This window comes from Merops nubicus, unplaced genomic scaffold, assembly GCF_000691845.1.
Source record: "Merops nubicus isolate BGI_N331 unplaced genomic scaffold, ASM69184v1 scaffold6551, whole genome shotgun sequence".
NCBI lineage: Eukaryota > Metazoa > Chordata > Aves > Coraciiformes > Meropidae > Merops > Merops nubicus.
Window position 1 is genome coordinate 103,460 of NW_008587499.1, and position 23,601 is coordinate 127,060.

At 40.4% G+C, this 23,601-nt stretch overlaps 1 protein-coding gene across 1 annotated transcript in view; it reads right to left on the reverse strand.

The window, feature by feature from the left end:
- DKK2 (dickkopf WNT signaling pathway inhibitor 2) overlaps positions 1–22,968 on the reverse strand; it is a 43,944-nt gene extending 20,976 nt beyond the window's left edge. The window contains exons 1-2 of the mRNA XM_008948925.1: positions 22,760–22,968; positions 4,529–4,538 (exon numbers count right to left, since the gene is read on the reverse strand). Coding sequence (XP_008947173.1) covers positions 4,529–4,538; positions 22,760–22,968 — 219 coding nt within the window. The remainder of the gene's footprint in view (positions 1–4,528; positions 4,539–22,759) is intronic.
- Between the last annotated feature and the right edge of the window lie 633 nt (positions 22,969–23,601).

Sequence of the window (23,601 nt, forward strand, 5' to 3'; positions counted from 1 at the left end):
ATGCTACGTTTATTATTACCATTGTTATTTTTTTTTTTGGGAGACCTTAGTCAAAGTCAAAGTGGTCCCTGCAAGTTGAAATCAGTTGACACTAGGCTAATTTCAACAGACTTTGGGGCAGAGAACATATATTTTAGCCATTTTCAATCTCATCTGTGTTAATTTTCCTCTAGAACAGGAGGCAGTGTGATGAACTGCAATTCTATAGAAATCATATTCTGATTCAATGGTGCTCAGGAAATTCTTTTACTGCTTCTGATTTTCCTCAAATTATTAATGCAGAGAGAATGCCCTGTTCTCCGATGAGCCCTGTGTGTAACTCCATTTGAAGCTCTTTGGCTATGACAGGCCCATTCTTTTGAAGATGCTATGGAAGGAACTCCACCTTAGAGAAGCAAGACAAGCCCAACCCACAAAACTGGGAGATATGAAAAAAGACAAAAGTATCAGGGCAAAGAAGATAGAAAATACTATTTTTCCCCTTTTGGCACTGCTCACAACAAAGTTTTTATCTTTAAACTTTGTTTTCCAAATGAAAAACACAACTGTTGTCACCGGTTTGTTTCTTTTTTTTTTTTTAAACCTATGAAACACTCAGTTTTGTACTCCAAAAACTCCCAGTCTTAATTAGTCTTTCCACCCGAAATCAGATTGCTGAAGTGAGGGATTATGTTAAATTATCCCATCAGATTCATCCAGAATCAGCTGGTTTCTGAATTTTCTTAATAGAGTAAATATTTTCCCCCCATTTATCACTCCTGTTAACCTGGATCCAGCTAAAGGTCAAATCTCATCTAGTGTGCAACACCAGCAAAATCCTTGACCAAAAGTCAATCACAGAATTATTATTAGTGGTGGTGAGTGAATCAGAAGGGCACAGCCCGACCCCAGGAAAGGTTTAATCTCCAGCAGATAAAATTATCCTGTTTGTGAACTGACAAAACACTGGAAAACAAGACGCATGAAAGCACATTATGCCATTTTAAAATTATTTGACTTTAATTCTAAACTTCAAACAGTTTCACAATGATTTGACTTTAATTCTAAACTTCAAACTTATCTTCAAAAGCTGTTTATAAAAGGAAGTTTGCTGTGCTTTGAGCAGTGAATAAGACTGAATAATGACATTTAGAATGGTGAATAATTTAGTTTTGAAGAGACCTAATTTCTAGGTTTTTAATTTCCCTAACAAAAGGAGGCTTTTTTCTGAAGGCTTTGTGTCCATCAAAATTTCTCAAGAATCATAGAATCATAGAATGTTAGGGGTTGGAAGGGACCTCCAGAGATCATTGAGTCCAACCCCCTGCCAGAGCAGGACCATCTAGTCTAGGGCAGGTCACACAGGAACGCATCCAGATGGGTCTTAAAAGTCTCCGAGGAAGGAGACTCCACAGCCTCCCTGGGGAGCCTGTTCCGGTGCTCTGAAACCATTACAGGTAAGAAGTTCTTCCTCATGTTGAGGTGGAACTTCTTGTGCTCCAGCTTGTGACCATTACCCCATGTCCTATCGCAGGGCATGAGTGAGAAGAGATTGCCCTTTCCTTCCTGACACCCACCCTTTAAGTCCCTACACTACTTTCTTTCTGCCATCCTGGGTAAGATACTGCTCATCCTCAAATTAGCTCTGTGGTAGAAGCAAATACTTTTACTTTAGAAAGAGGAAGATTTTTTTTTAGAAAGATGAAGGCAATAACAATGAATTTAACCAAGGAATAGCAATGTTAGAACAAAAGATAAACAGGGAACTGAATACTTGACTTTCCTGAAAGTCTCATTTTGTGCTTTATTTATGTTGCCTTTTAGACATAATGAGTTTACAACCTTTCTTCGAAGAACAGAAATCTTAATTTTCAAAATAGTGGGTTGACAGATGAATCTGTTCTGAATTGTATCATTCTGAACTAGCTGGTAGATTGCACATACCCATGAATTATATATAAACCATGAGGGATGGTATTCATAGTGCCATGATTTCAACAGTTCACTGATAAACAAACGATTTACTTTTTGCCCAGATTGCACTTCTCCATAAGCAGAACATTAGTGCCTTGTGACAACACACCTAGCAGACAAACTATATTGCCCTGCATTTGACACAGTTGTTCATCCTTCTCAGTTTGTAAAATCTGGATCCAATTTTCAAATGACAGATCACTTTGCTGAACATTTATTTTTCCTGTGGAATTACTTTACCGATGTTTGGTGAATAGGCTCTTTTCAACCTTGGGTGTTATTTATTTAGATTTTTATTCTCTTCAGAATGTTGGTGGAAAATGTTTGTCTGCTGGAGGGGCACCACATGCTTCTGATCTGAAGACTGACTGCCTAAACAGCGAGTCAGCAAGTACAAATACAGAGCAGGTTAAATGATTGTTAAGTATCTAAATGAACTGGGATTTACAGCCCCAGTTTCAAAAGTCTGTCAGATGAATTGAGTTCCAAGTTAATTAGAGTCCTGGGAACTCAGATTTCTATATGCTCAAGAGTTTACCAAACTGAACAACATAACATTGCAAAGAGATGGATGAGCAAGCATGAAAGCTGAGAAGGATGGAAAATTAATTCAGCAGTAACCTGCCGATTCAAGAACAAATGTAGGTTCCCAAAGCAAATACTCTTCCTATCTGCAATAAGTTGTGATATTCTACTGCTTAGAATCTGTACAAATTGTGAAAACAGCACATTTTTTTCATTGAATGATTAAAAAGAAAAAAGCAGCTTTTTAGTCCAAGAATTTTTATGGGAAAATGCAGCAGTCCTGGTGAAGTCTTGTAGTTTCCATTACACTTTTTTCTGTTTCCTCTTAAGCACTAAAAGCACCCACTAAGTTTTGATGTTTCCAGGAATTCTGGAACCAGATTTTTTTGTCAAAAAAGTTGTGTTCTGAAAGTAGAAAATACGTTAGCTATGCATCTGTCAAAGAAAAATATTCCAAAGTAAGTTTCGAAAAACTACTGTTTAAAGGAATATGGATTTGAACGGTATCATTTTCAACCTGTGTAATTCCTATTAAACTTTATGACATTTAACACCATTCTTTATTAATTTCATCTGTGTCCTCCTTCTCAGAAAATACTCTACTTCACTTTTTTACATAATGGAGAAATTCAGATGGCATACAATGAAACATTTTTGTAATCAATGCCATAAAAGTTTAGCATAACTGATTACTGAACTGACCAAACATTACGCTGAAAATTATAAGCTTCCACTCATGTGTAAATCAAGTGGTCCCTTCACGTTTTTGAATAAGATGGTCATCTACTGAATACAGCCCTTAAGGCAAATTTCACTGCATTCATTTTAATTTACACTCACGGAACAGTGGACCATCTTGGGAAGGTAATTCCACTCTTCAATACTTTGTGCACTTAGAACTGTTAGAAGGACTCGGTTCTTCTATTCCAGTTTAATACTAACAATACAATGCTTTGAAAGTAGTACAAAGTTAAAATTTTCTTTTGCCTATGCAGGAAGCCTGTGCTTGAATCACAAGAAGAAACTTAGGTCTGGATAGATGTCTTTGGGAAAAGAAGAGGTGGGATTCTGCTCCAAATCCAGGGAATTTTAGTGCCTACTTCTTATTTCAAATTCTGTGTCATAAACAGAGTTTCTAAATTATCTTTTTTTAATGCAAGAAATGTCATTGCAAGCCCAGGACAAATCTCCAAAACCCCAAATCTATGTTGATCTTATCAGTGCATTTCTACCAGCAACAGCGATACTGTGACATCAAGATGCAAGTAGCAAATCAATGTTCTTATTATCATGTCAGGGCAGACCTGTGTTGCCTTGGGTGGCTGACAGAGTGCAGGGCAGAAAGGACTTGGAGACTTCTCCATTCATGAGCCCATCGATGTATAGGAGACATATTATTTTTTATTAGCTATCCCATACCAACTCTATTTTTTTTCTTGAATGCATTCATGCATTGTTGATCCACACACTCTGATTTTATAATTATTTAACAATTATTTGTTTCTTTCAAATACAGTCTTGCAAACACACAATACCATTATCTTGACAGGAGGGCATGAGAGAAGAATTTAGAGCTTTTGATTAATGTTTGAAAATGCTGAAATTAACTGACATAGACAATAGAGTGAAGTTGTGACCCAGGTTTTCTCTAGAGAGCTAAGTGGGCTAATTTTCAAAAGCGACTGAGCACCCACTGCCTTCTAGCTACAACCTGTAAGAATTGCTGGAAGCTCAGTTTGAAAAATCAGACTATGTACATAAAACTGTAAAAGGGACCTGACAGTCCCACATTAGTCTGAAAAATAAACAAAACAAAAGAAGCAAGCATTTGTAGTCCTTGTAAATAATACATCACATGCCTGTTACAAACAACATGCTCAAATAACCAATAAGCTATATGGACAAAACCAGCAGAATGAACAACTACACGCCATTAGTTTGGACTTTTTCCCCAGTAAAAATGGTATCAAAATCAGAGACTAATAAGCAGTCAGGTTCAGGATGGCAAGTTCCTTTCCACTTCTGCTTTACAGGAGGGATCATACTGGACTTGGCCACACCTATCAAAAACCATGTACTGCTTAGCCATAAATGTGACAAGACTCATCACATTGATCATCTAGTCACAAGATGTCACATCTTGCTCTCAAGTGCAGTGGAGAGGCAGGGGCTCTGCCAGGCTCTTTACTGAACCTGCGTGGTTGGAATCCAGATTTGAACACCAGAGTATTTTAAACGTGTGTTAACCATGGCTCTTAGCTGGTGAGGAGTTTGCAAGTGAAAGAGAAGATCAAAGAAGGGGTTTTAATTTTTTTTTTTTAAAACTATCAATATTAATATCAATAAATATCATTAAGTCAGAGGTGGTAACCAGATACTGTGGCTTGGGGGAGCAGCAGAGAGAATACAATATTTTCTTAGATTGTGCAAATTCCCACTTTTTCCTGATGCGAAAGGAGACCTGGTAGAAGCAGGGAAAGACACACCCCAGCCCTCTTCTGCCAGCACTTATAGCACCCCGACTTTCATTTAGGCTCCCTAAAATCTATTGTCAAATAGATTTGAAAGATAAAGCAGGTGATTCTTGGGTGGTTTGACTGTAATCCTGGGTTGCTCTTTGCCCTCAACTGTCTGTACCTATTCGTAGATGGAGCCAAAGAACCTTGTACTTCCCTGGCAAGAGAGTAGTTTCTGTCAAAACTGTAGTGAATTTGGAAATGTTCGAATTTTAAAAAAAACATAAGGTTGTTCTAACAGCAGAGGTGATAAATAAAATTTGCACTTGTAAATTGTTTTATTAATGCACCACTGAAATACAGAGTACATTTAAAGGACAAAAATCTCACTTTTGTCTTCCAGAGTTGCATGTTTTCATCAGCTTAGAATACATTTCACCAAGAGACAAGAGGAAGTATTGATTGCTTCTGCCGTGAGCTTGCAAGGAAGTGACACTTACTCTGCTGCTAGGTCCAAGTTTATTGGCCTATGTTGGTTCATGTGTATGGTGAATTCTGCCTTCAAAGATAACTGTCCATACAGAAGGGCTGAGGGGTCTGAGCAGAAAAAAGAAGGTGGATTCTGAAGGTAAATTTAAGTAATTCACTGAGTTATACAGAGTCTACCATAGAAGCTCACTACAAAATTACAGGATATATTTATAAAGTTTTCTATAAAGTAGAAGACACTCGGCCCTATATATAATGATAGTTTGGAAGGGAAGTATTTACTGATGAGCCAAAAAAAGCTTGAGGAAGTAACAAAGGAAAGCAAAAAGACCCCTCAAACCCAAAAATCTTCATTCAGAGTGATTAATTACTTGAAAAACTGACCGTTTTTTGTAGTATTTACTTCCATAGCCAACTAAATCGTAGCAAAGTTCTTTGAAAAGCTCCCCTGACTTGTCCACGTTACATACCTTGTAAATCTGTCCTAAGCCTCTCTGTCCGTTTCTTCATTTTTCCATTTCCTTTTCATTATAGTTATGTTTTCCATTTGCTGTAGCAATCTCTTTGGAATATTTAACTTTTCACCCAAAAGTCTCTCTGGATAACAACCCACACTGAAGTTTGAGGGATTATTCACACTAATGTCCATGTACATAGAAGAGGATATGAAGATCAGTGCTCACTGTCATAGACCCAAAGACTGAATCCAGCAAAGCAGTTAAATATCTGCCTGACTAATATTTATATGTGCACATCCCAAGGTAAGCAAGACAACACACGTGCTTTTATTTCATAGAATCACAGAATCATAGAACGTCTTATGTTGGAAGGGACCCTAGAGATCATCTAATCCAACCTCACTGCCATGGGCAGGTATGCCTCTCAACTAGACTAGGTTGCTCAAGGCCTCATCCAACCTGGCCTTGAACACCTCTATGCCAGAGTCAATCTATTCAATCTATTCCAGATTCCACCCTCATAATGAAAAACTTCTTCCTAAGGTCTAGCCTAGTTCCAGACTAAAATCTCTGTTCAGAGAGTCTTCTCCCCCATCGGCTCACCTTATGGCACACTGGGACAGCCTGCTCCTTCAGGATTTCCCTCCTGAGGAATGTCTATTCTTCATGGACTCCTTGGACTGCCTCCCAAGGGACCCTGTCTCAATCAGCCTCCTGAACAGGCCAAAGTCTGCCCTCTGGAAGTCCAAGGTGGCAGTTCTACTGACACCCCCCCCCCTTTAATTCATCAAAAATTTAAAACTATCATTTTGTGATCCCTATACCCAAGACAGCCTCCAGCCTCCACATCACCCACAAGTCCTTCTCTGTTCACAAACAACAGGTCCAGCAGGATGCCTTCCCTAGTTGGCTCTCTCACCAGCTGTGTCAGGAAATTATCTTACACACACTCCAGGAGCCTCCTAGACTGTTTCCTCTCTGCTGTATTGCATTTCCAGCAGACATCTGGTATGTTGGAGTCCCCCACGAGAACAACTGGTAGTGATTGTGAGACTTGTCCCAGCTGCTTACCGAGTATTTTGTCTGCTTCTTCATCCTGGTTGGGCGGTCTACAACAGACTCCCACCATGACATCTGCCTTGTTGCCCTTCCCCCTGATTCTTACCCATAGACACTCAACCCTATCATCACCATCATTGAGCTCTAGACAATCAAAATTCTCCCTAACATACAGGGCCACTCCACTACTTCTCCTGCCTTGCCTATCCCTTCTGAAGAATTTATAGCCATCCAATGCAGCACTGTAGTTATGTTAACTGTATGTTTCCATGATGGCAGCTATATCATAGCTTTCCTGCTGCACAATGGCTTCCAGCTCCCCCTGTTTGTTGTCCGTGTTGCATGCACTGGTGTAGATGCATTTGAGTTGGGCTATTTATTCCATCACTTTTTTGAGGGGAGAAGGCCTAATTCTTACCTGAACTTCCTATGTGCTCCTGTGATTTCTAGCCCATAAATATCCATTCTGTCTTTGCTATCACATGGCATTTCATCCCCTACCTCCACTGGGATGGCAGACTTAAGGACCTCACTAGCACACGATCCCACAAAAATTGGTGTGTCACCAAGCCCTGACAATTCCTGTGCAAAGATCCTTTTCCCCTTTTGAGAGAGTTGCACCTGTCTGTCACCAGCAGGTCTGGTCTTGTGTAAACTGAACCATGATCAAAAAACCTGAAGTCCTGCTGGTGACACCAGGTCTGGAGACAGGTATTGATCTGTTGGATCTTCCTGCTTCTTCCCTCATTGTTCCTTGCAACAGGAGGGATGAAGCAGGACACTACTTTTGCTCCTGATCTCTTGAACAGTACTACTAGGTCTTCTCCCAGATGCGTTCTTCCAGCTTAAGCCAACAGCGGCTTAGACATATCTGAAGTTGGAATTTTTAACCACTGTATTTAGCACCTACCAATGCAACCTCTCATCTCTGCATCTGTCTCATCTCCATTTGACCAGTTCTGTTCAGCTCCCACAGCATCATGTGGCAATGAGCTATACAATATGAAAAAGTATTTCCTGGCCTTCTGATAATTTCATATAATCTGCTCTTGGCTCTTCTTCTAGAGCAAATACTGAGTGAGTGCTCCCCACTCACCTTTTCCTCACTCTTCATTTTTTTGTATCTTTCAGTCCTGTTCTCCCATGGGCATCCTGTTCCCAAAAAGGGGCATCATGTCATATTTAATTTCTTCGGGGTTAACTGCTGCTCTGATCATCCTGTTATCCTACTTCCCATCAAACCCTGACTGCTTTTAACAGTTATTCAGCACCATGAACTTAGAAGTAGTGTAAGAATGCCCTCTGCTTTGACCTCAGTTCCTAATATTCTGCTTGGTGCTTTTTTTTTTCTCCCCCCTCTTTTTGCTTCTGCTTCACCATTAACTGATAGTTAAAGTGAGCCTAGTTTAGAAATTATCACTGTATGTGCCTAACTGCTATCACATTGTGCCATGTACACTGCTTTATACCTATAAAAATGGAATTTTACCTGTGGGTTTTATTTCTGAGATGTTCAGTATACTGACATTTACTGCAACTCTTCCTGGTCCACTTAAGTTCTTACTGTTTTGAATATATTTAATTAAAAATTCTGTGCCTCACTAATTTCCTCTTTTCCAGACACTTCACCAATAAGTTGAACAGCATCAGCCTCTAAAAGATTTGTGTGAAACTTTGGTTATAGCCTCACTGCACTGTGAAAACTGGACTTTGAGTCTTGCTTTTTTTTTTTCCCTCTCTACTGATAAGTTATTAGTTATTATAATGTTATTAAATGGTTTATCCCATGGCAATTCGATTTCTTTAAAGTTTTTGCTCTGTTCACACAAGTATTTGAAGAGCAGTGGTAAATTACTTGCCAGAAATGGTGTCCTTTGACTTCAATCTGTCATTAGCCTGGCAAGCGTCCTGTTTTGAAATGTTAACCTTAATATTATCTTTATAAATATGATTGAAGCTGCGTATTAAGGAAGTATTTTGTGAGATAAGCTGGAAGGAAGAGAGAAGCCTCAACCTCACACATGTTATCAGGCTAGAAGAGCATTTGAGGGTTTTTTGTTACAGAAAATATTCAGGCGAAACATACTGTGAAAATAAACTTTAGAAGAAGCAAATGTTCACAAAATATCTTCTAGTAGCTACTGTTCAAATTTATTTCCTGCCAATAGGGTCATTTAGGATGGAAGAGGATCAAAAGTTAAAGCAGTGTGTTATTTTACTAACAAGTGGTCAAAGCATACAGGCACAAAGGTTTCCAGTGAAACCAGTGGCCCAGGAGCAGCAGAGCTCTCTGTCCTGCAGGAACACAGACGCGTCTTGTACCATCAACACTGCATGAGCCATATTCGTGGCTGGGCTTGTCTGCTCATGCTGTTTTATCAGTGTGGATTGCTCTGGCTGAAATTCATCTCTGTGCCATCTAAACAGTCCTTCAAGTCCTCCAGCTGGTACATCACAAAAACTAGTCTGCCTGTCGATCAACAGGTAAAACTCAAATTTAAGTGCTAAATCACAAGAATCTTGCACTTCAGAATAGGCAACACCAAAATTCTCCCAAAACAACAACCCACCCCAAAAAAACCCAAACAAAAACACCACACAGACATGCAAGCTCTACAACTTAAGACCCAAATACTCATCAACAGCCAGAAGGACCACTGGAGGTCAAACCAGGGAAGAGAGGAAATCAAATCCAGAAACTGAGCGTCAGTCTCTGTTGTGCAATCTGTTTTCACAGAAACAGCTAAATCTGAATGAGTGCATTCCACACTTCTTGCTCCTACTGCCACTTTATCCACAGTATCTGGGAAACGACTTAGGCACAACTCTGGAAAACAGCATGGGTCCGGTGCTTCCAAAAGGCCACAGTCAATACATTCATGTGTCAGATACATGTGCCAGGGTAGCTGTCCCAGCTGCACAACACATGATATGTCAACTGCTTTACATAGGGTGGGTCAGGAAGAGGCTCATTAAAGAGAAACGCTACAGCTCTTCTTACAACATCTCTGCATCCTTGTCCAGTGTCCAGACACTGAAAAAAAATGTCACTGCTTTAAGCAAATGGCTACTTTAGGTATAGATTGAAACATGTCCAGAAGGGCCAGAGGAACTGTCTGATACACTAGATATGGATCTGTCAACGAACAACCATTCAGATCATTATTTCATTGTTGAGGGAAAAGTGTAAATTATTCTGATTTTTTTTCCATAATAATAATTATAATTAATTATCCTGATGACCAAATTCAGAATATCTTACATAGGTGATAAAAGACAAGTCGGCTCCTTGACCCTGAGCACACTTTGCAGTGAGAAAGTCCCAGCCGAACAATTCCCCCTGTGCTGAATTTCTCTCTTGCATGAAAAAGGTCACAATCCTACTCACTAAAGGAATACAGAACCAAATTCCCACTGAAAACATTCAGAGAGCTGGGTACATAAGTACCCTTCAAATCCAACCTATTTATAAACAGGGTTTAATCTTTGAGACGGCTTTCTGTGCAGAAGCATTGACCACCTCACCCAAGAGGTGCCATATCACAGAAAAGGACTGAAGTATGATGTTTCCTGGCAGAATAACTTGCATCTGTGGCCACATTTTTTTGGTGCATTTGCTGGGAAACAGTGCTTGAGGGGAGTAAGTTACATCACTTCTTTGGGTACTGAATTATCACCACTATTACGGACATTCCCCTCAGGTGGACCTGAAAGCTGTTTCTGAACAAGTGAAGGTGTCATCACGTGACTGTTATAGGAGAGAAAGGATCTTCTCTTTTTCTCTGTCCTTGACCCTTCCATTCTGTCCCTTTAGCTGCAAAACAGACTTCAGTCCCACCAAATACAAGAGTGACAACTGCACCCCAGACCTGGAACTCATACACTGCTGTCATACCTGTTCATACAATATATGCAGTGGCTTTTATTCATCTAAAACCTTTAAAACAGTTGAGACAGTGTATTCTTGACTTCATCTGTTTGTTGCTATTTGAGGGAGATTTCGTGGGTAACTGATGAGACAAGAGCCTGAAAGGGGATAGCCCCTTTAGTGTCAGATGGTACCTTGGCTAGCTGGGCCTGTCTGTGGTACAAGTCTGTTCCAAAAAAATGAAAGATTTTCACAGTGCTAATCCCTGTTACACAGACAATCTGCAGCCCAGTTTCTTTTTATTTTATTTTATTCTTTTGCTTTATTTTTAACTGGGCTTTATAACATATTTTTTCTTCAAATGACAACATTCTTTTCTGCCTTCTTTGTTCATGGAGCTTTGTGTGCTCATAAACAGTTTGAGAGTTCCCTTCACACCTGTGGTGCACATGTGTGCTTGTAATACTCTCTTATCTATCTTTCACTTGTAACTTAAGAGGACAGTTTTAAGAAAAGGCACAATCCTTGTGACTGCAATAAACAAAACCAAACCCAAATCCCAAACCTACAGCAGTGACAGTAAGGCCAGCATGCCCAGGGAAGAAGAGAATCTGACTCACAAAGCCCATTAGAAATCTGCTTTCCCAGGGACTAAGGAGTGTCTCTAGTTTTGTTATGCAGTATTTAAACCCTCCATAACGTGAGTTTGTTGAAGTGCACTAATAACAGACATTGCATTTTAAGAGGATATCTTCTGCCTGTGAGGCATCTCCATGCATAAAAGTCTTTAAACATTTTACAAATGTTTTTTTAATAAAGCTATCCAAAATCCCTGTCAAGCATGCGGCCAAATATGTGCTTCACTGTTTGGCAAATCAGGAAAGTAAGCAGGGAAAAGCTAAATATGAAACTTTCACTTTCAAATTCATTCTTCCAACCACCTGTCTCCCTTCAGCTCTCCAGCCAGACGTTTCTTCTATGCTTACAGTGAAATCCAAAGATAAAAGAAAGCTGCTACATTTTCCATAATAACAATAGATACATTCTAATTTATGATTTATCTGTCTACCACTGTTGTTTAGATGATACTTAAACTGAGATTTTCATATGCTTATAGACAAGCACATAGGCAAAGAAGTCTGAGCTCCTACCTCTGAAAGTCTTAGAAAATTTTGAACGATCTAGCACATTTTATGTATGTGTGCAATACCAAAACTTAGATTTCCCACATAATAAAAGATACCTCTTATTTCCTATTCTAGTCACTTCTCTAGAGAAATAAATGGATTGATTCTTCCTTATCCTCCCTGTTGGTCCTGAAGTTGGAGCGCAGCAGTATGGGGGCAAGGCAAGCAGACCTATGACTCCTTTCCAGCTGGCAAACCTTTCTCAAAGACACAAGGATGGCCTGTACCATCCCAAGTTTTTGCTCCATCCTTCCTTGACCTCCCTGGACTCCGTGTTGCTTATTTGGAAAATCATGCCAAAAATGATTCCAAATCATCATAATCTGAGCTATGCTAAAGTTATGCTGCCACTCAAAACCAACTTGGTCAGAAAACACCCCCCAGAGACGTGTTTACACAGCAGGGAATGGATGAGCACGCATTAGACTGCAGTGCCGTGACCTCTTTTTGTCTGCCTTGTGCTGGTTATACTCAGCTTGCTCTGACATCACTGGCCAGGCCCCAGTGCCAAGGTCTCAGTGGAAGGAAAACCCTAAGTTGACCTAACCACAGGACAGTTTGGGATCAGCAAGACTTTCCCAGCCTCTTTCAGCTTAAGCATTGGTAGAAAGTCTGAAAGAAATTTCCCTCCACAGAGAAAACCTTAATCTTCTGGTTAGACAACACCACATACTACAATTTGATACTTAATAAATTGTTGTGTAGCTATAATACAAGCATTCACTTGGTCACTTTTCCTTTTAGCAATAAAAAAACAATTGGGACTGAAGTTTAGTTGCAATTTGTTGCAGCTGCTGTGGCAAGGACCCCCTCAGAAAGTGATTTCCAGACGATTCTTCTTGTTAAAAAGCTATTTCCTTGGCGAGGAGTTGGATGTCTGGAAGATAGCAATGGGGACAGAACCAAGCGCAGAAGTTTACAAGCATTCCTGAAGAGCATTAAAACCCCTGTATTTATTCAACAATTACAAAAACATTTTATGCAGCTAAGCAATTTACCATCTCCATCAAAATATAAAGTAGACTTCTAAGCCTAACTTTTGATTGGCAGTTTTTCTCATTACTCTTAAGATGACCTATGATGCAGCATCAACACTTGGCTCCACTTTGGAGAAGATATGGAAAGAGGATGGCATCCTCCTGGTTTTCTGGTCCTTCCACAGCTCTCAGGATCCATTCTTCAGTTCTGACCCATACCTGTTTTCTCTCCCCGCCAGAGGACTGCTTGGTTATCCATGATACATATTGCAAATTCACCGTTGTTGGGAGTAACAGGAACTGAGAGGTTCAGGAAGAACAACTTCCAGTCTCACTGGGCAATTCTGTAGTGTTCAGCTCACACATTATGGCATGTGATTGGCTATGTGGGTCAGATGGTATCATTAGTCCTACCTGAGTGCACGACAAACTGAAATGTACGGATGACAAGTCTGGTAAAACTTTCAGGCTATGCTAAATACATGAAACAGTCTTCATATTTACTTGGTTGCTCCCATCATCCCAGGGAGTTAATGACATATGTTAAATCCCCTGCAAAGAGAACACTAAGCTGTTTATCTGTGTAAATGCCTATTAATTTATCATCTGGTATCACACCAACTACATCGCCTTCTCTAGGCTGCCAAATGGTCACCCTGTTCCCTGATGCAAACACAGGATAGTAGCCAGATTTTTTCTTCCCTTCTGCTCCTTCCATTAGTTTCATCCCTTCATGTTATTCACCATATGGTCTCCCCCTATGTGAAAGCTGCATGTTAACTATGTAATCACTATATGTAACTCTTTCTTTGGTAAGAAATGTCATTGTCCTGTCTATATCTAAAAGAAGAAATGGCCATTTGACATCTCCTCTCTCTTAAAACACATGAAGAATTACAGGGGAAATTAAGTCTGAAAAAGAAATTAAATATCCACCCAGTAAACAGGATCCCACATCTCCCAGGAAATCCACAATGAAATGTATGGGAGGCAGGCTCTGCTCTCTCATTTTCAAGCTAAAAGAGAAGAAACAAAGAAATATAGCAAGTTCCACAGTCAGTACTAGACCTGCCAGTTCAGGACAACAGAAGCTTCATTTGGCCATTTTTCATTCAGCTGCTACTAAAGACACAGGCAGCCTGATCTAGTGGAAGGTGTCCCTGCTCATGGCAGAGGGGATGGAAATGGGTGATCCTTGTGGTTCCTTCCAACCTTGACAGATTCTGTTTTGGCAGAGGACTTTGGAGCCTTGGTTGCTCGGTGGTTGGACTTGATGATCTTGGAGGTCCCTTCCAACCTAAATGATTCCATGATTCTATGATTCTAAGACAAACTTGTCAAGCCCAAGGCTCCCTAACATCTCTTGCTTGCTACTCTGTCATATTGAACAGAGGTTTTTCTCCTATTAAACCCACATTCTATAAGAATTCATCCTGGACGGAGAACAGATCAGCCAAAGCACCTCTGCATTACACTCCACGTGAACACGCTCACGGTAACAAGAACAGGGAAAGCACTCAGGCACACCAATAAATCTAGCCATAAGAGCAAGTGGCAAATGGTGTCTTCCTTAGAACTTGCAGCATTAGGAAGCCCCAAATCTATTTTCAGTAGTGAGTTCAGAAAATGACCCAAATAACTTTGGGATCCAAGCGCAAATTAAACACAGGGCCTAGACTTCTGTGGCTTCTTTTGAGTTGACATGAGTACCTGACACTGGGCATCCAGAGTACCTTGGCTGGACTCCATGACACACTAGAGTTTTGCTATAAAAACACCGACTAGATTAGTTACATTTAACATTTTGCATTTCTGTTAGTGGTTTTACATATAGTTCTCTTCCCCCCTTCAAGACCTTGCTTTACAGCAAAATGTCCAGCTTTAGAATCTCTGCAGGTATGTTGAGTTTGTGTCTGGCAGGGTTTTGGTAGCAGGGGAGGGAGCTACTGGTGTGGGTTTCTGTAAGAAGCTTTGAGAAGCTTTTTTGGTCCAAGTCAGACCAAAAAGAGGGTGCAATTTTTTTATTTTTTTTTTTTTTTTGTGAGAGGAGTGGGTCTAGAGACACACCCAGGTCAATAAGGAGTGAGAGGCACACCAGAGCAGCCGTTTCCCTTGAGCCAATGGAGAGATGGCAGGTTGAGCCCTTGCAGCCCTCAGAGATCAACAGTGGAGAAGATTCCTATCTTCAGCCTGGGGAGGACACCACACTGGAGCAAGGGACTGCTCCTGAAGAAGTTTGTGACTCTGAGGGAGGCCAACATTACAGCAATCCATCGCTGAGGGGATCACAGCCTGTGGAAGGGACCAACAATGGTAGGAGAAGATCGCGGACTGTCTCCCATAGGAGGGGCGACGCCACGTTGCTGCAGGGGAGGAGGAAGGAGAGGCAAAAACAAAATTGAATGGACTGGGACTGACCACAACCCCCATTCCCTGTCCTCTGCTTTGCTGAGGGGGAGGAGGTAGCAGAGCTGAGCCAAGGAAGAGAGGAGCAGTGAGGGGAAAGTGTTTTTTTTTAAGACCTGGTTTTATTTCTCACTGTCCTAGTCTGATTCAATTAGCAAATTAGTGGTGGTTTTTTTTTAATTAAATTGGTCTTGTTTCTCCAAGTCGAGTCTGTCTTCTGAGACTACAGTTGGTGAATGATCACTCCCTGTCCTTTGTCTCAACCCTTGAGCCTTTTGTTGTATTTTCTCCTCCCCATCCCACCAGAAGGGGGTAGGAGTGAGCGAGTGGCTGCACGGTGTTCAGTGCCAGCTGGATGGTCTTAAACCATGATAGGAGGCCGTCAAGAAGAGATGCACCATTTTCTGTAGAACACACAGCAAAAGACACAATTCTGGAAAATGCCCTGCTCTGTGCAAAAGGAAAAATAAAGGAGCTTTTCCCCCATCAGAAACATGACTTGCCCTAATGCCGTTCTAGTTAAGAATGCTATTCTAAGAATAAGTTTCTTGCTGCAACATAGGCATATTCTGCTTGCAATACATTTTAAGAGGTCTCTGCTTTAGGCATTTCAGACTTGCAGGGAAGAGATCACACTGACAGCAAGTCTCTGCTTCACTCAGCGCAAGCTGCCAAGACGCGTAGAGCTGAACCCTGTCCTCTCATTCACTGGACTGATAAATATGCTTTTAGAAGCATGCACAGCCTGGTTCACACTTACATGATGCACGGAGAATGAGGCAGAGGGTTTGCAGAGGGAAGCAACACCTCATTCCTGAGCATGTGCAGAGCAGCCCACCTTCACTTACTGCTAAAAATGCTAAACCAGTGCCATTTGCACTACATATGTGCAACATGCATGGCTCCAAGATTCATTACCCTGCATATGAAAACTCAGTCATATCAAAGCTTAGCTTTAAGAAAGTCCCAAGGGGATGAGCTGTGCATTTATGCGTTTTGAGGGGAAAAAAAAAAAAAAACCAACTCTTAAACTTTTTTTGCTTTTTTTTTGTAGCATTTCCCCATCTTTTGTAAGGATGAAATAGCTGCTAAATGGGTAAAGTCCACATTCTCACTGTGTGTTTATAGTAATTTATTTTCATAACTCATGTTCTGTGTGTGTGAACAGAAATTTATAAATCATAGATAAGGCTGATCCAAAAAAAAAAAAAAAACTAAGATGAAGAAAACTCATTACTTTATTTGAAAACTGCTGTGCTTTGATCATTTCGTGTAACAGTATGTATCCTTTTACATCATCTCTCTCTCTCAAAGTACTTTCTGTAGCTTATTCTAGAGCAAAGGATTCTGTAATGAGCTTAGAAATATCACAGATTCACCTATTTTCACATTCGTGGCCATCTGAAAATTGCTTTGTGTTCATGAAAATTTCCACTAACTTCAAGCAAAAAGGGAAAAATTATATTAAAGGAAAAGTGACAGCTTGGGGAAACATACAGTGATTCCTATACTTCATTGAAGAAGAAGAGTTGAATGGTCACGTTCTCTAATGAAATTAAAGACTTTTGTTGGTAAAATTAATTTTTAAAAAGTAATAAAACAAACCTTCTGATCTTCTCGGCTTTCGTACTGACCTTTCACATCCCTGGATATGAAGCTCATAGAAACTGGTTTCAATTTAAAGGTACCAGAAAAAATAGCCTAGAACATAGCATTGAAAGACAAAGATTTCCAGAGAATTATCCTCACTCTTGGGGAAAAAAAAAAAATTAAATACACTTGGAGTTTTACCAATGTAGGAAAAGCAGAGAGATGTCTTCTGGTTTTCTTCCCCATTTCTGTAGCATCATACAAACTTCAGCTCCTCAAAACTATCATAAATATCTAACTATAGCACTGACACCAGTACAGAGCTCCCCAGCACCACGGTGGGACATGGTGACAAGCCACATGCCAACAGTGGGCCAGGTGGGCACTGCTGGCTCCAAGTCTGGCCCATTGCACCCCGACTCTTTAGCGCGAGCTTGGCGCAGACTTTCGCAAGCTCAAACAGGAAGAGAAGGTTTCTGCTTTGAAAATGTTCTCCAAATTAACACATGTGTTTTTATACATATGAGGTTTTTTAATATACTTTAAAAAATTCTCAGGTACACAAAACCTGAGGAGAAAAACAGTGTTCAAGAAACAAACAGAAGCAGGAGCTTCATAGGACTCCTCCTTTGCAGAGTTAAATTCCTCCTAAACAACATTTCCAGGGCAAGGCATTTGTAAGAACAACTGTAAAAGGACCGAAGGCTCAACTGACAAACCATGACATATGAGGTGCTTGCAAGACACATCCGGTGTTGAGATAATTAAAATCAAAATTAACCTTGTGCTATATTTGCATCTGCAAAGCATCAGTTAATAAAACATAATGAGTTAATCAGACTTATTTTTCTGAGGGCAAAATGGAATCATGCTTCATAATCTTTTGTGTTGTCCTTAGGCTCTGACAGACTCTCCAGAAACTAATTCTTCCTAACTACTTGCACACCCAATAGCACATCAGTGTCCTGGAAATTTTCTAAACGTTGTTCCAACTTTAATAAGAAATAGTTGTAGTAAAGCTGCTTTACAGGAGCTTTTGCTCTATATTAAGGAGTCAAATAATAACAACAAATTGAAGGGGACACCAAGCTTGACCCAGGAAGGAGAAAATATTCTGCATCCTATTTTTGAAACCAAGAGGAAAACCACTTGGCTATTTAGCAAGGCTTCTGCCAGTAAACCACTATGTCTCCCAGATTCCTAACGCTAAACAGCAAGAGCAAACGTTCTCTGGTGACCTCTGCAGATTCAGCAATTCTGTATTTTTTTAAAATGTATACAAAAAAGCAGCTGTTGCTGGACATAATTTCTAGGTATTGTCATTAATTTATTTTTAATCCCATGGAGAAATAATTTATACTGTCTTGGTTGCTAGATATTTGAGATATTGTGGTCACATTTTTGGTGTCTTTGGTACATTTTATTGTAACGTTCTCATGACACTGCAGTCAATTACTACATCTCATGCTGTTTTACTTGCTGCAAAGTATCATCCAAGCATTTTCTAGCAAGTCCTTGTGGGTAACTACGCCCTGTTCAAGAAACACATGTATGTCCATGTACTGATAGGTATGAGATCAGTGTCAACTTAGCCATTTGGATTAATGCCCTTTTGGTTTGGCTTCTGTGGTCTCAAGCCTCTTAGCTCAAGCTGTGATAGAGTTTTTAATAAATTACATTTTTTAAATTAAACTGAGTACAGTTGGAATACAAATGCTTATCTGATATCCATCTTCGTCTCCCTGCAGTGTTAAAACTCCCAGATATTCACTCCTCTCTCACTTTTCCAGACCTCATTATCACTTATTCAGCCCCACAGTTGTGCCAGTGCCCTCGCCAGGTCTTCCCTCCATTGCTGGTGCTCCCGTTGTGCTTGTGGGGGGATGTGGGAAGGACAGTCCCAGCGGGAAGCACAAACCAAACCAGCTACACAACGGCAAAAGCAATGAAAGAAACATCTTGCTGGGGAAACAACTGAAATAATGGCTTGTGGCCAGGACTTGGAAAGAGCAGAAGATAATAGCGATGGATTAAAGAAGGAAAAGAGCTGGAAATAAAGCTTGGTAGATCTCAGCCTACCAGATCATTAAAGGTGGTTGAGTGAGCTCAACTGCAAACCCTAAGGGTGATGGAAGGGACCAGCCTTAGAGGAGAAAGGGGACTATAACCCAGAGGTAAGAAGCCAAAAAGATGATGAAGTGAAATAAAAAGGCTGCAGAGCCATCATCCAGGAATCTGTGGAAAGGCTATGCCTTTCAGTCACAGTGACAACAGGTGGGATTTTCCCGTTCGAGTTGCATCTCTATAATTGTGTGAGAACACCCACGTGGGGGAGCTTGCCCTAACACAGTGGAAGCTATAACTAACATGCAAGAAAATTAATCCGCATCATTGCTAATCTGATCTTTTTCATTTATGAATTTATTCACTGTATTGTATTTATTTAGAGATGACATATCAAGAACAATTGCCCAGTGAGACTACAGTACTAAGCTGTTAGCTGTTCCTAAAAGTGATTTCTCTAAATCAAGTTTTGCAACAAAATTGATGGCAGACAGTATATAATACTGAGCCTCCAAAAAGTGGCCTAGTCCAATGTGCACTGTATGGTCCTATTTCTGAGCATATTTTTCCCTTGTGAAAATGCTGGAGATACTTTCTGATTCTCTGTCAAACTGGGAAAACATTAACAGTTTGCAGAAAGGGGAAAACAGGAGCGGTGGTGAAGAACAGTGAAGACATTGAAATCTCACCAATTTAGCACATCAGTGCTTCTCATTCTCTGGTGATCCAAGGTAGTAAAGGGAATAAGAAAAGAATAAATAATATTCCTCAGAAAGACATAAAAATGTCTTGCTAAAATCCACATTTGCCCTGTCAGTCCCTCCAGCAAGCCGTATCAGCTTGCTTTGCTCATGTGAGTATTTTCATTAATTTGATCTGGAACTTTGCCTGGCAAAGGAATGTTGGATGTTCCCACTCTGGGCCAAAGCACTGTAACTACCAGCTGAAGTATGTCAACACTCTAGATAAGACATGAACTATTGTATCTGTTGATTTATTGCTGATTAAAGACTCCCAAGTTGGTTCTAGTCCCGAGAATTAACATAATTGAAAATGTTACATTAACATATTAGAGAAACATACTGAAAGTGCATTGTTCTACAAAGCTAAATAAGCAAATAGCTTTCGGGCTGATGGTACTTTCACCAGTTTTGGTGACAATTCTCTGATTGCCACTACACGTAACTGTAGAGAGTTGAACGCACAACTCGGAGCTGTCACAACAGCAAAATTCTATTCACTTTCCCTTAGGCTGCATATCCCTGGTCCTTACTAAGACTATTTCCTAGCTGTAAATAAGACATTCACCTCACCATTTAATGTTACCAAGATATGGAAGGTACTGATACTTTTGACACATTATAAATTCCACTAATGAAACGGATTGTTTTAGAAAGAAAAGCATTGACCTGTTCTATTAGCAAATGGCATACAAAACTTCAGAACAAAGTTCCATAATCTAAACAAAATAAGTATTAACCAAATAAGAGAGTACTTTAAAGAAAATTATGAAAAAATAATTTCTTAATTGCTTGAGATCTGTGACCCACTGTTGAAAAATGCAGTGGCTCACCAACTCTGCCACTGGAAGCATCACCAAAGATAAAGCGTTATCACAAAATTTTCTTCTCTCTTTTTCTTCTCTTCTTTTTATTGCAATTCTGTGTTGACTGTGTTGCTTCAGGCAGATAGCTGAAAGTAGCATCTACAATCATTGGTAGCAAATTTTAGTCATTTTTAGAGACTATGTCTGCATGAGACCGCGCAGCAGTCTGAGATGCTGGGGACAGAGTCCCAGGGAGAGAGGGCAAGATCAGCACTGACAGTCCATGACAGGAGCTCGGGCTTTGCTCCCTGGGAGCCAAAGTCACTGATTCTCATGGGGTCTTTGCTTGTGTTACATCTTAACGTGCATGCCATCTCTCCTACCATTATCAATGCTTACAGAGTTGTCTAACCCTAACTTGAAGTGTACCTTGTGAGTTCACACCAGCAAACAAAACAGCTTGCCAAGTGAGTGGCAAATAGTGTAAATCCAACCAGTGGGCAGTGCAACTTGTTTCCCAGGAACTGGGTGAATTATAATCAATCATTCTCAACATTGCACTAAATACACATTGAAGTGCTAAGGCTGTTGCACATAGGGAAAGGTGACAAGACTTCCTCAAAAGGCAAAAATTACATATAATTTTTGAGGCTGTATATTGCAGCTTTACAAGTACCCGCAAGTACTAAAGTACAAAGTACTTTGCAAGTACTCTACAAGTACAAAACATATAAAAAAGCGTATCATGCGGCAGTATTTCCTAAAGGTGATTTAACAGTAATTATTGCAATGTGTACTAGGAAAAAATGCAGTACTTTAGTAATATGAAACTTCAGCACAAAATCTGTTACTAAACTTTGCTCAGAGGTAAGGAGAGGCGACCAAATTCTGGGTAAATTATAACACAATTGAGTGGCTAGGGGAAGAAAACTTGGAGGAGTTTAAAAACAAACTTCTCACACGCAAAACCCCAAACTACCACTACTGTTATTATGCCTGCACACAATACCAAAGGATAATATTCAATTATTAGGAAGCTGATGTGAAACACTTCAGTGAATTCAGTGGATTGCTTGAATTTGCAGCTTCTCTGCTGTTTTAAGGAAAATGTAGGCAAGATACAGACCCTTCAGGCGCTGAGTGTTTTGCCTTTTTAGTGCTTAATGTTGGCTGTTCCCTTGCTGCTACACTGTTTGTTCTTTATGAAAAGCAGCTGTATTTGGAGGTACTAATAATACCCAATACTATCAAATCTGTATTTTCTGAAGAAGTCTACCTCCTTCAACATAACAATGTGCAACATACCATCCAAGTTGAGACTCGATAGGGAAGTAGAGATCTGATGGCTTAACGTGCTGCTTTATAGTTTACCACAAAGGTAGCTGGAGGAACATAATTTTCTATCAGACTTTCAACTTTCCAAGCAGAGTAGAGAGGAAAGAGGACTGCATAAGTAAGTCAGGATCTTTTTTCATTGAGTTTCTATAACCTTTTCTTTCTTTCTTAGACTCAAACTTCATGTTCAGGGCTATTAGTCCCTGCTTAATTCAGCTGGACATAACCAAACAAACTTGCACAACCACTGGAGTATATTCTGGACAACAAACCTAGAATTTATTTTCTGTCATGTTCAACAAATGAATTTGCCTTAAACAGCATGCTTTTATGTTCTCACCATGGAGAAAGATATCAGAGCTCAACTTGCTAGGCATGGGTTTTAAAACCAGTCTTTTTCACTGCTGTAAACTGTTTCCACTTCATTTTCAAATTTCCCTCACCTATTCAAATTCAATTCACTTACTGTTTAAGAGTTCACGAAAAACTTTTTCCTTTACTTTTAGCAGCCCTTTGAAGGAGTGAGAGAAAGAAATGCTGAAGAATCATTTTTTTTTAATTATTCTTCCTGCCATGAGTTTTTAATCCTACAGAGAATGAAAGGTTTAAAACCTTCCAACTCCCACTTGCAAAGTTCTTAACACCAATTACAAGATGCTACTGTCCCAGACAACCCGGATGAAGTACATTAATTAACACAGTATAGCTTTGAAAACAACATGAGTGGAAGACTAGCAATTGTTTGCATATAACATACAGAATGGATAGATAACTCGAGCAATGAAGTGATGTCCTACCTCTCCTTGACGATGATAGTGCTTGGGAGGTTTTCCCATCTGCTCTAGCATTTTGCCCTTCTTACTGCTAGCAAGCGTCAGTCCCTGGTGAATGCCTGCAGATCTGTTGGTTGCCTGAGTTGGAGCCTCCCCCATCAGGGTGGACTTGATGGAGTTCACCTTGGAGCTGGAGCTGTCTAGCTGGGAGCTCTCCACGATCAGGACCGCGGCTAGTAAGAGGAGACAGCAGGAGCACTTATTCCACATCAGCACGATCATCTCCCCTCCCCCCAAAAGGATTTTCTTTCTTTTTTTTTTTTTCTTTTTTTAAGGAAAAGAAAACAAAAGAGATAAAACCCAAAAGTTTTGAAAAAAAAATCCCAGAGTTGTTAACAAAGCAATGAACTTCAACGCCACACACTCAAGAACTGCTTTTGAGAGACAGAGGAGAAAAACGATTTTAAAAGAATCCCTTAGGAAAAAAATCGTGTCAAGTCTATAGGCAGTGAGGAACTATCGGGTCTGTGAAGTGACGGCTTTTTCCTCCAGGTCCCCGAGAAGTCCAGGCAATTCTTTAGTAACTGAGAGCAATAAGCTGGGAAGGAACGGGGCGCAGGGCAGCTCCCCGCCAGCGCAGGCACCCGCGCGTTTGCTTCAGCTTCAGAGGAAGAGTGAGCGAGTTGCTTCCCCCCACTCCTCCTCTCTTGCTGCAGAAGCCAGCAGAGAGGAAACTCAAACCAGATCCAATCCAAGCAGCACCGGCAAAAGCTGGGCTTAGGGGTTTATTTCAATCTCTCTCCCCCCTCTTTACTTTTTATTCCCCTCCTCCTTTTTCTGTCTTCTGCCTCAGCCTCTGCAGCGAGCAATAGTGAAAGCGCCCGGTCGTCTCCTCCTCCTCCTCTTCCTCCTCCT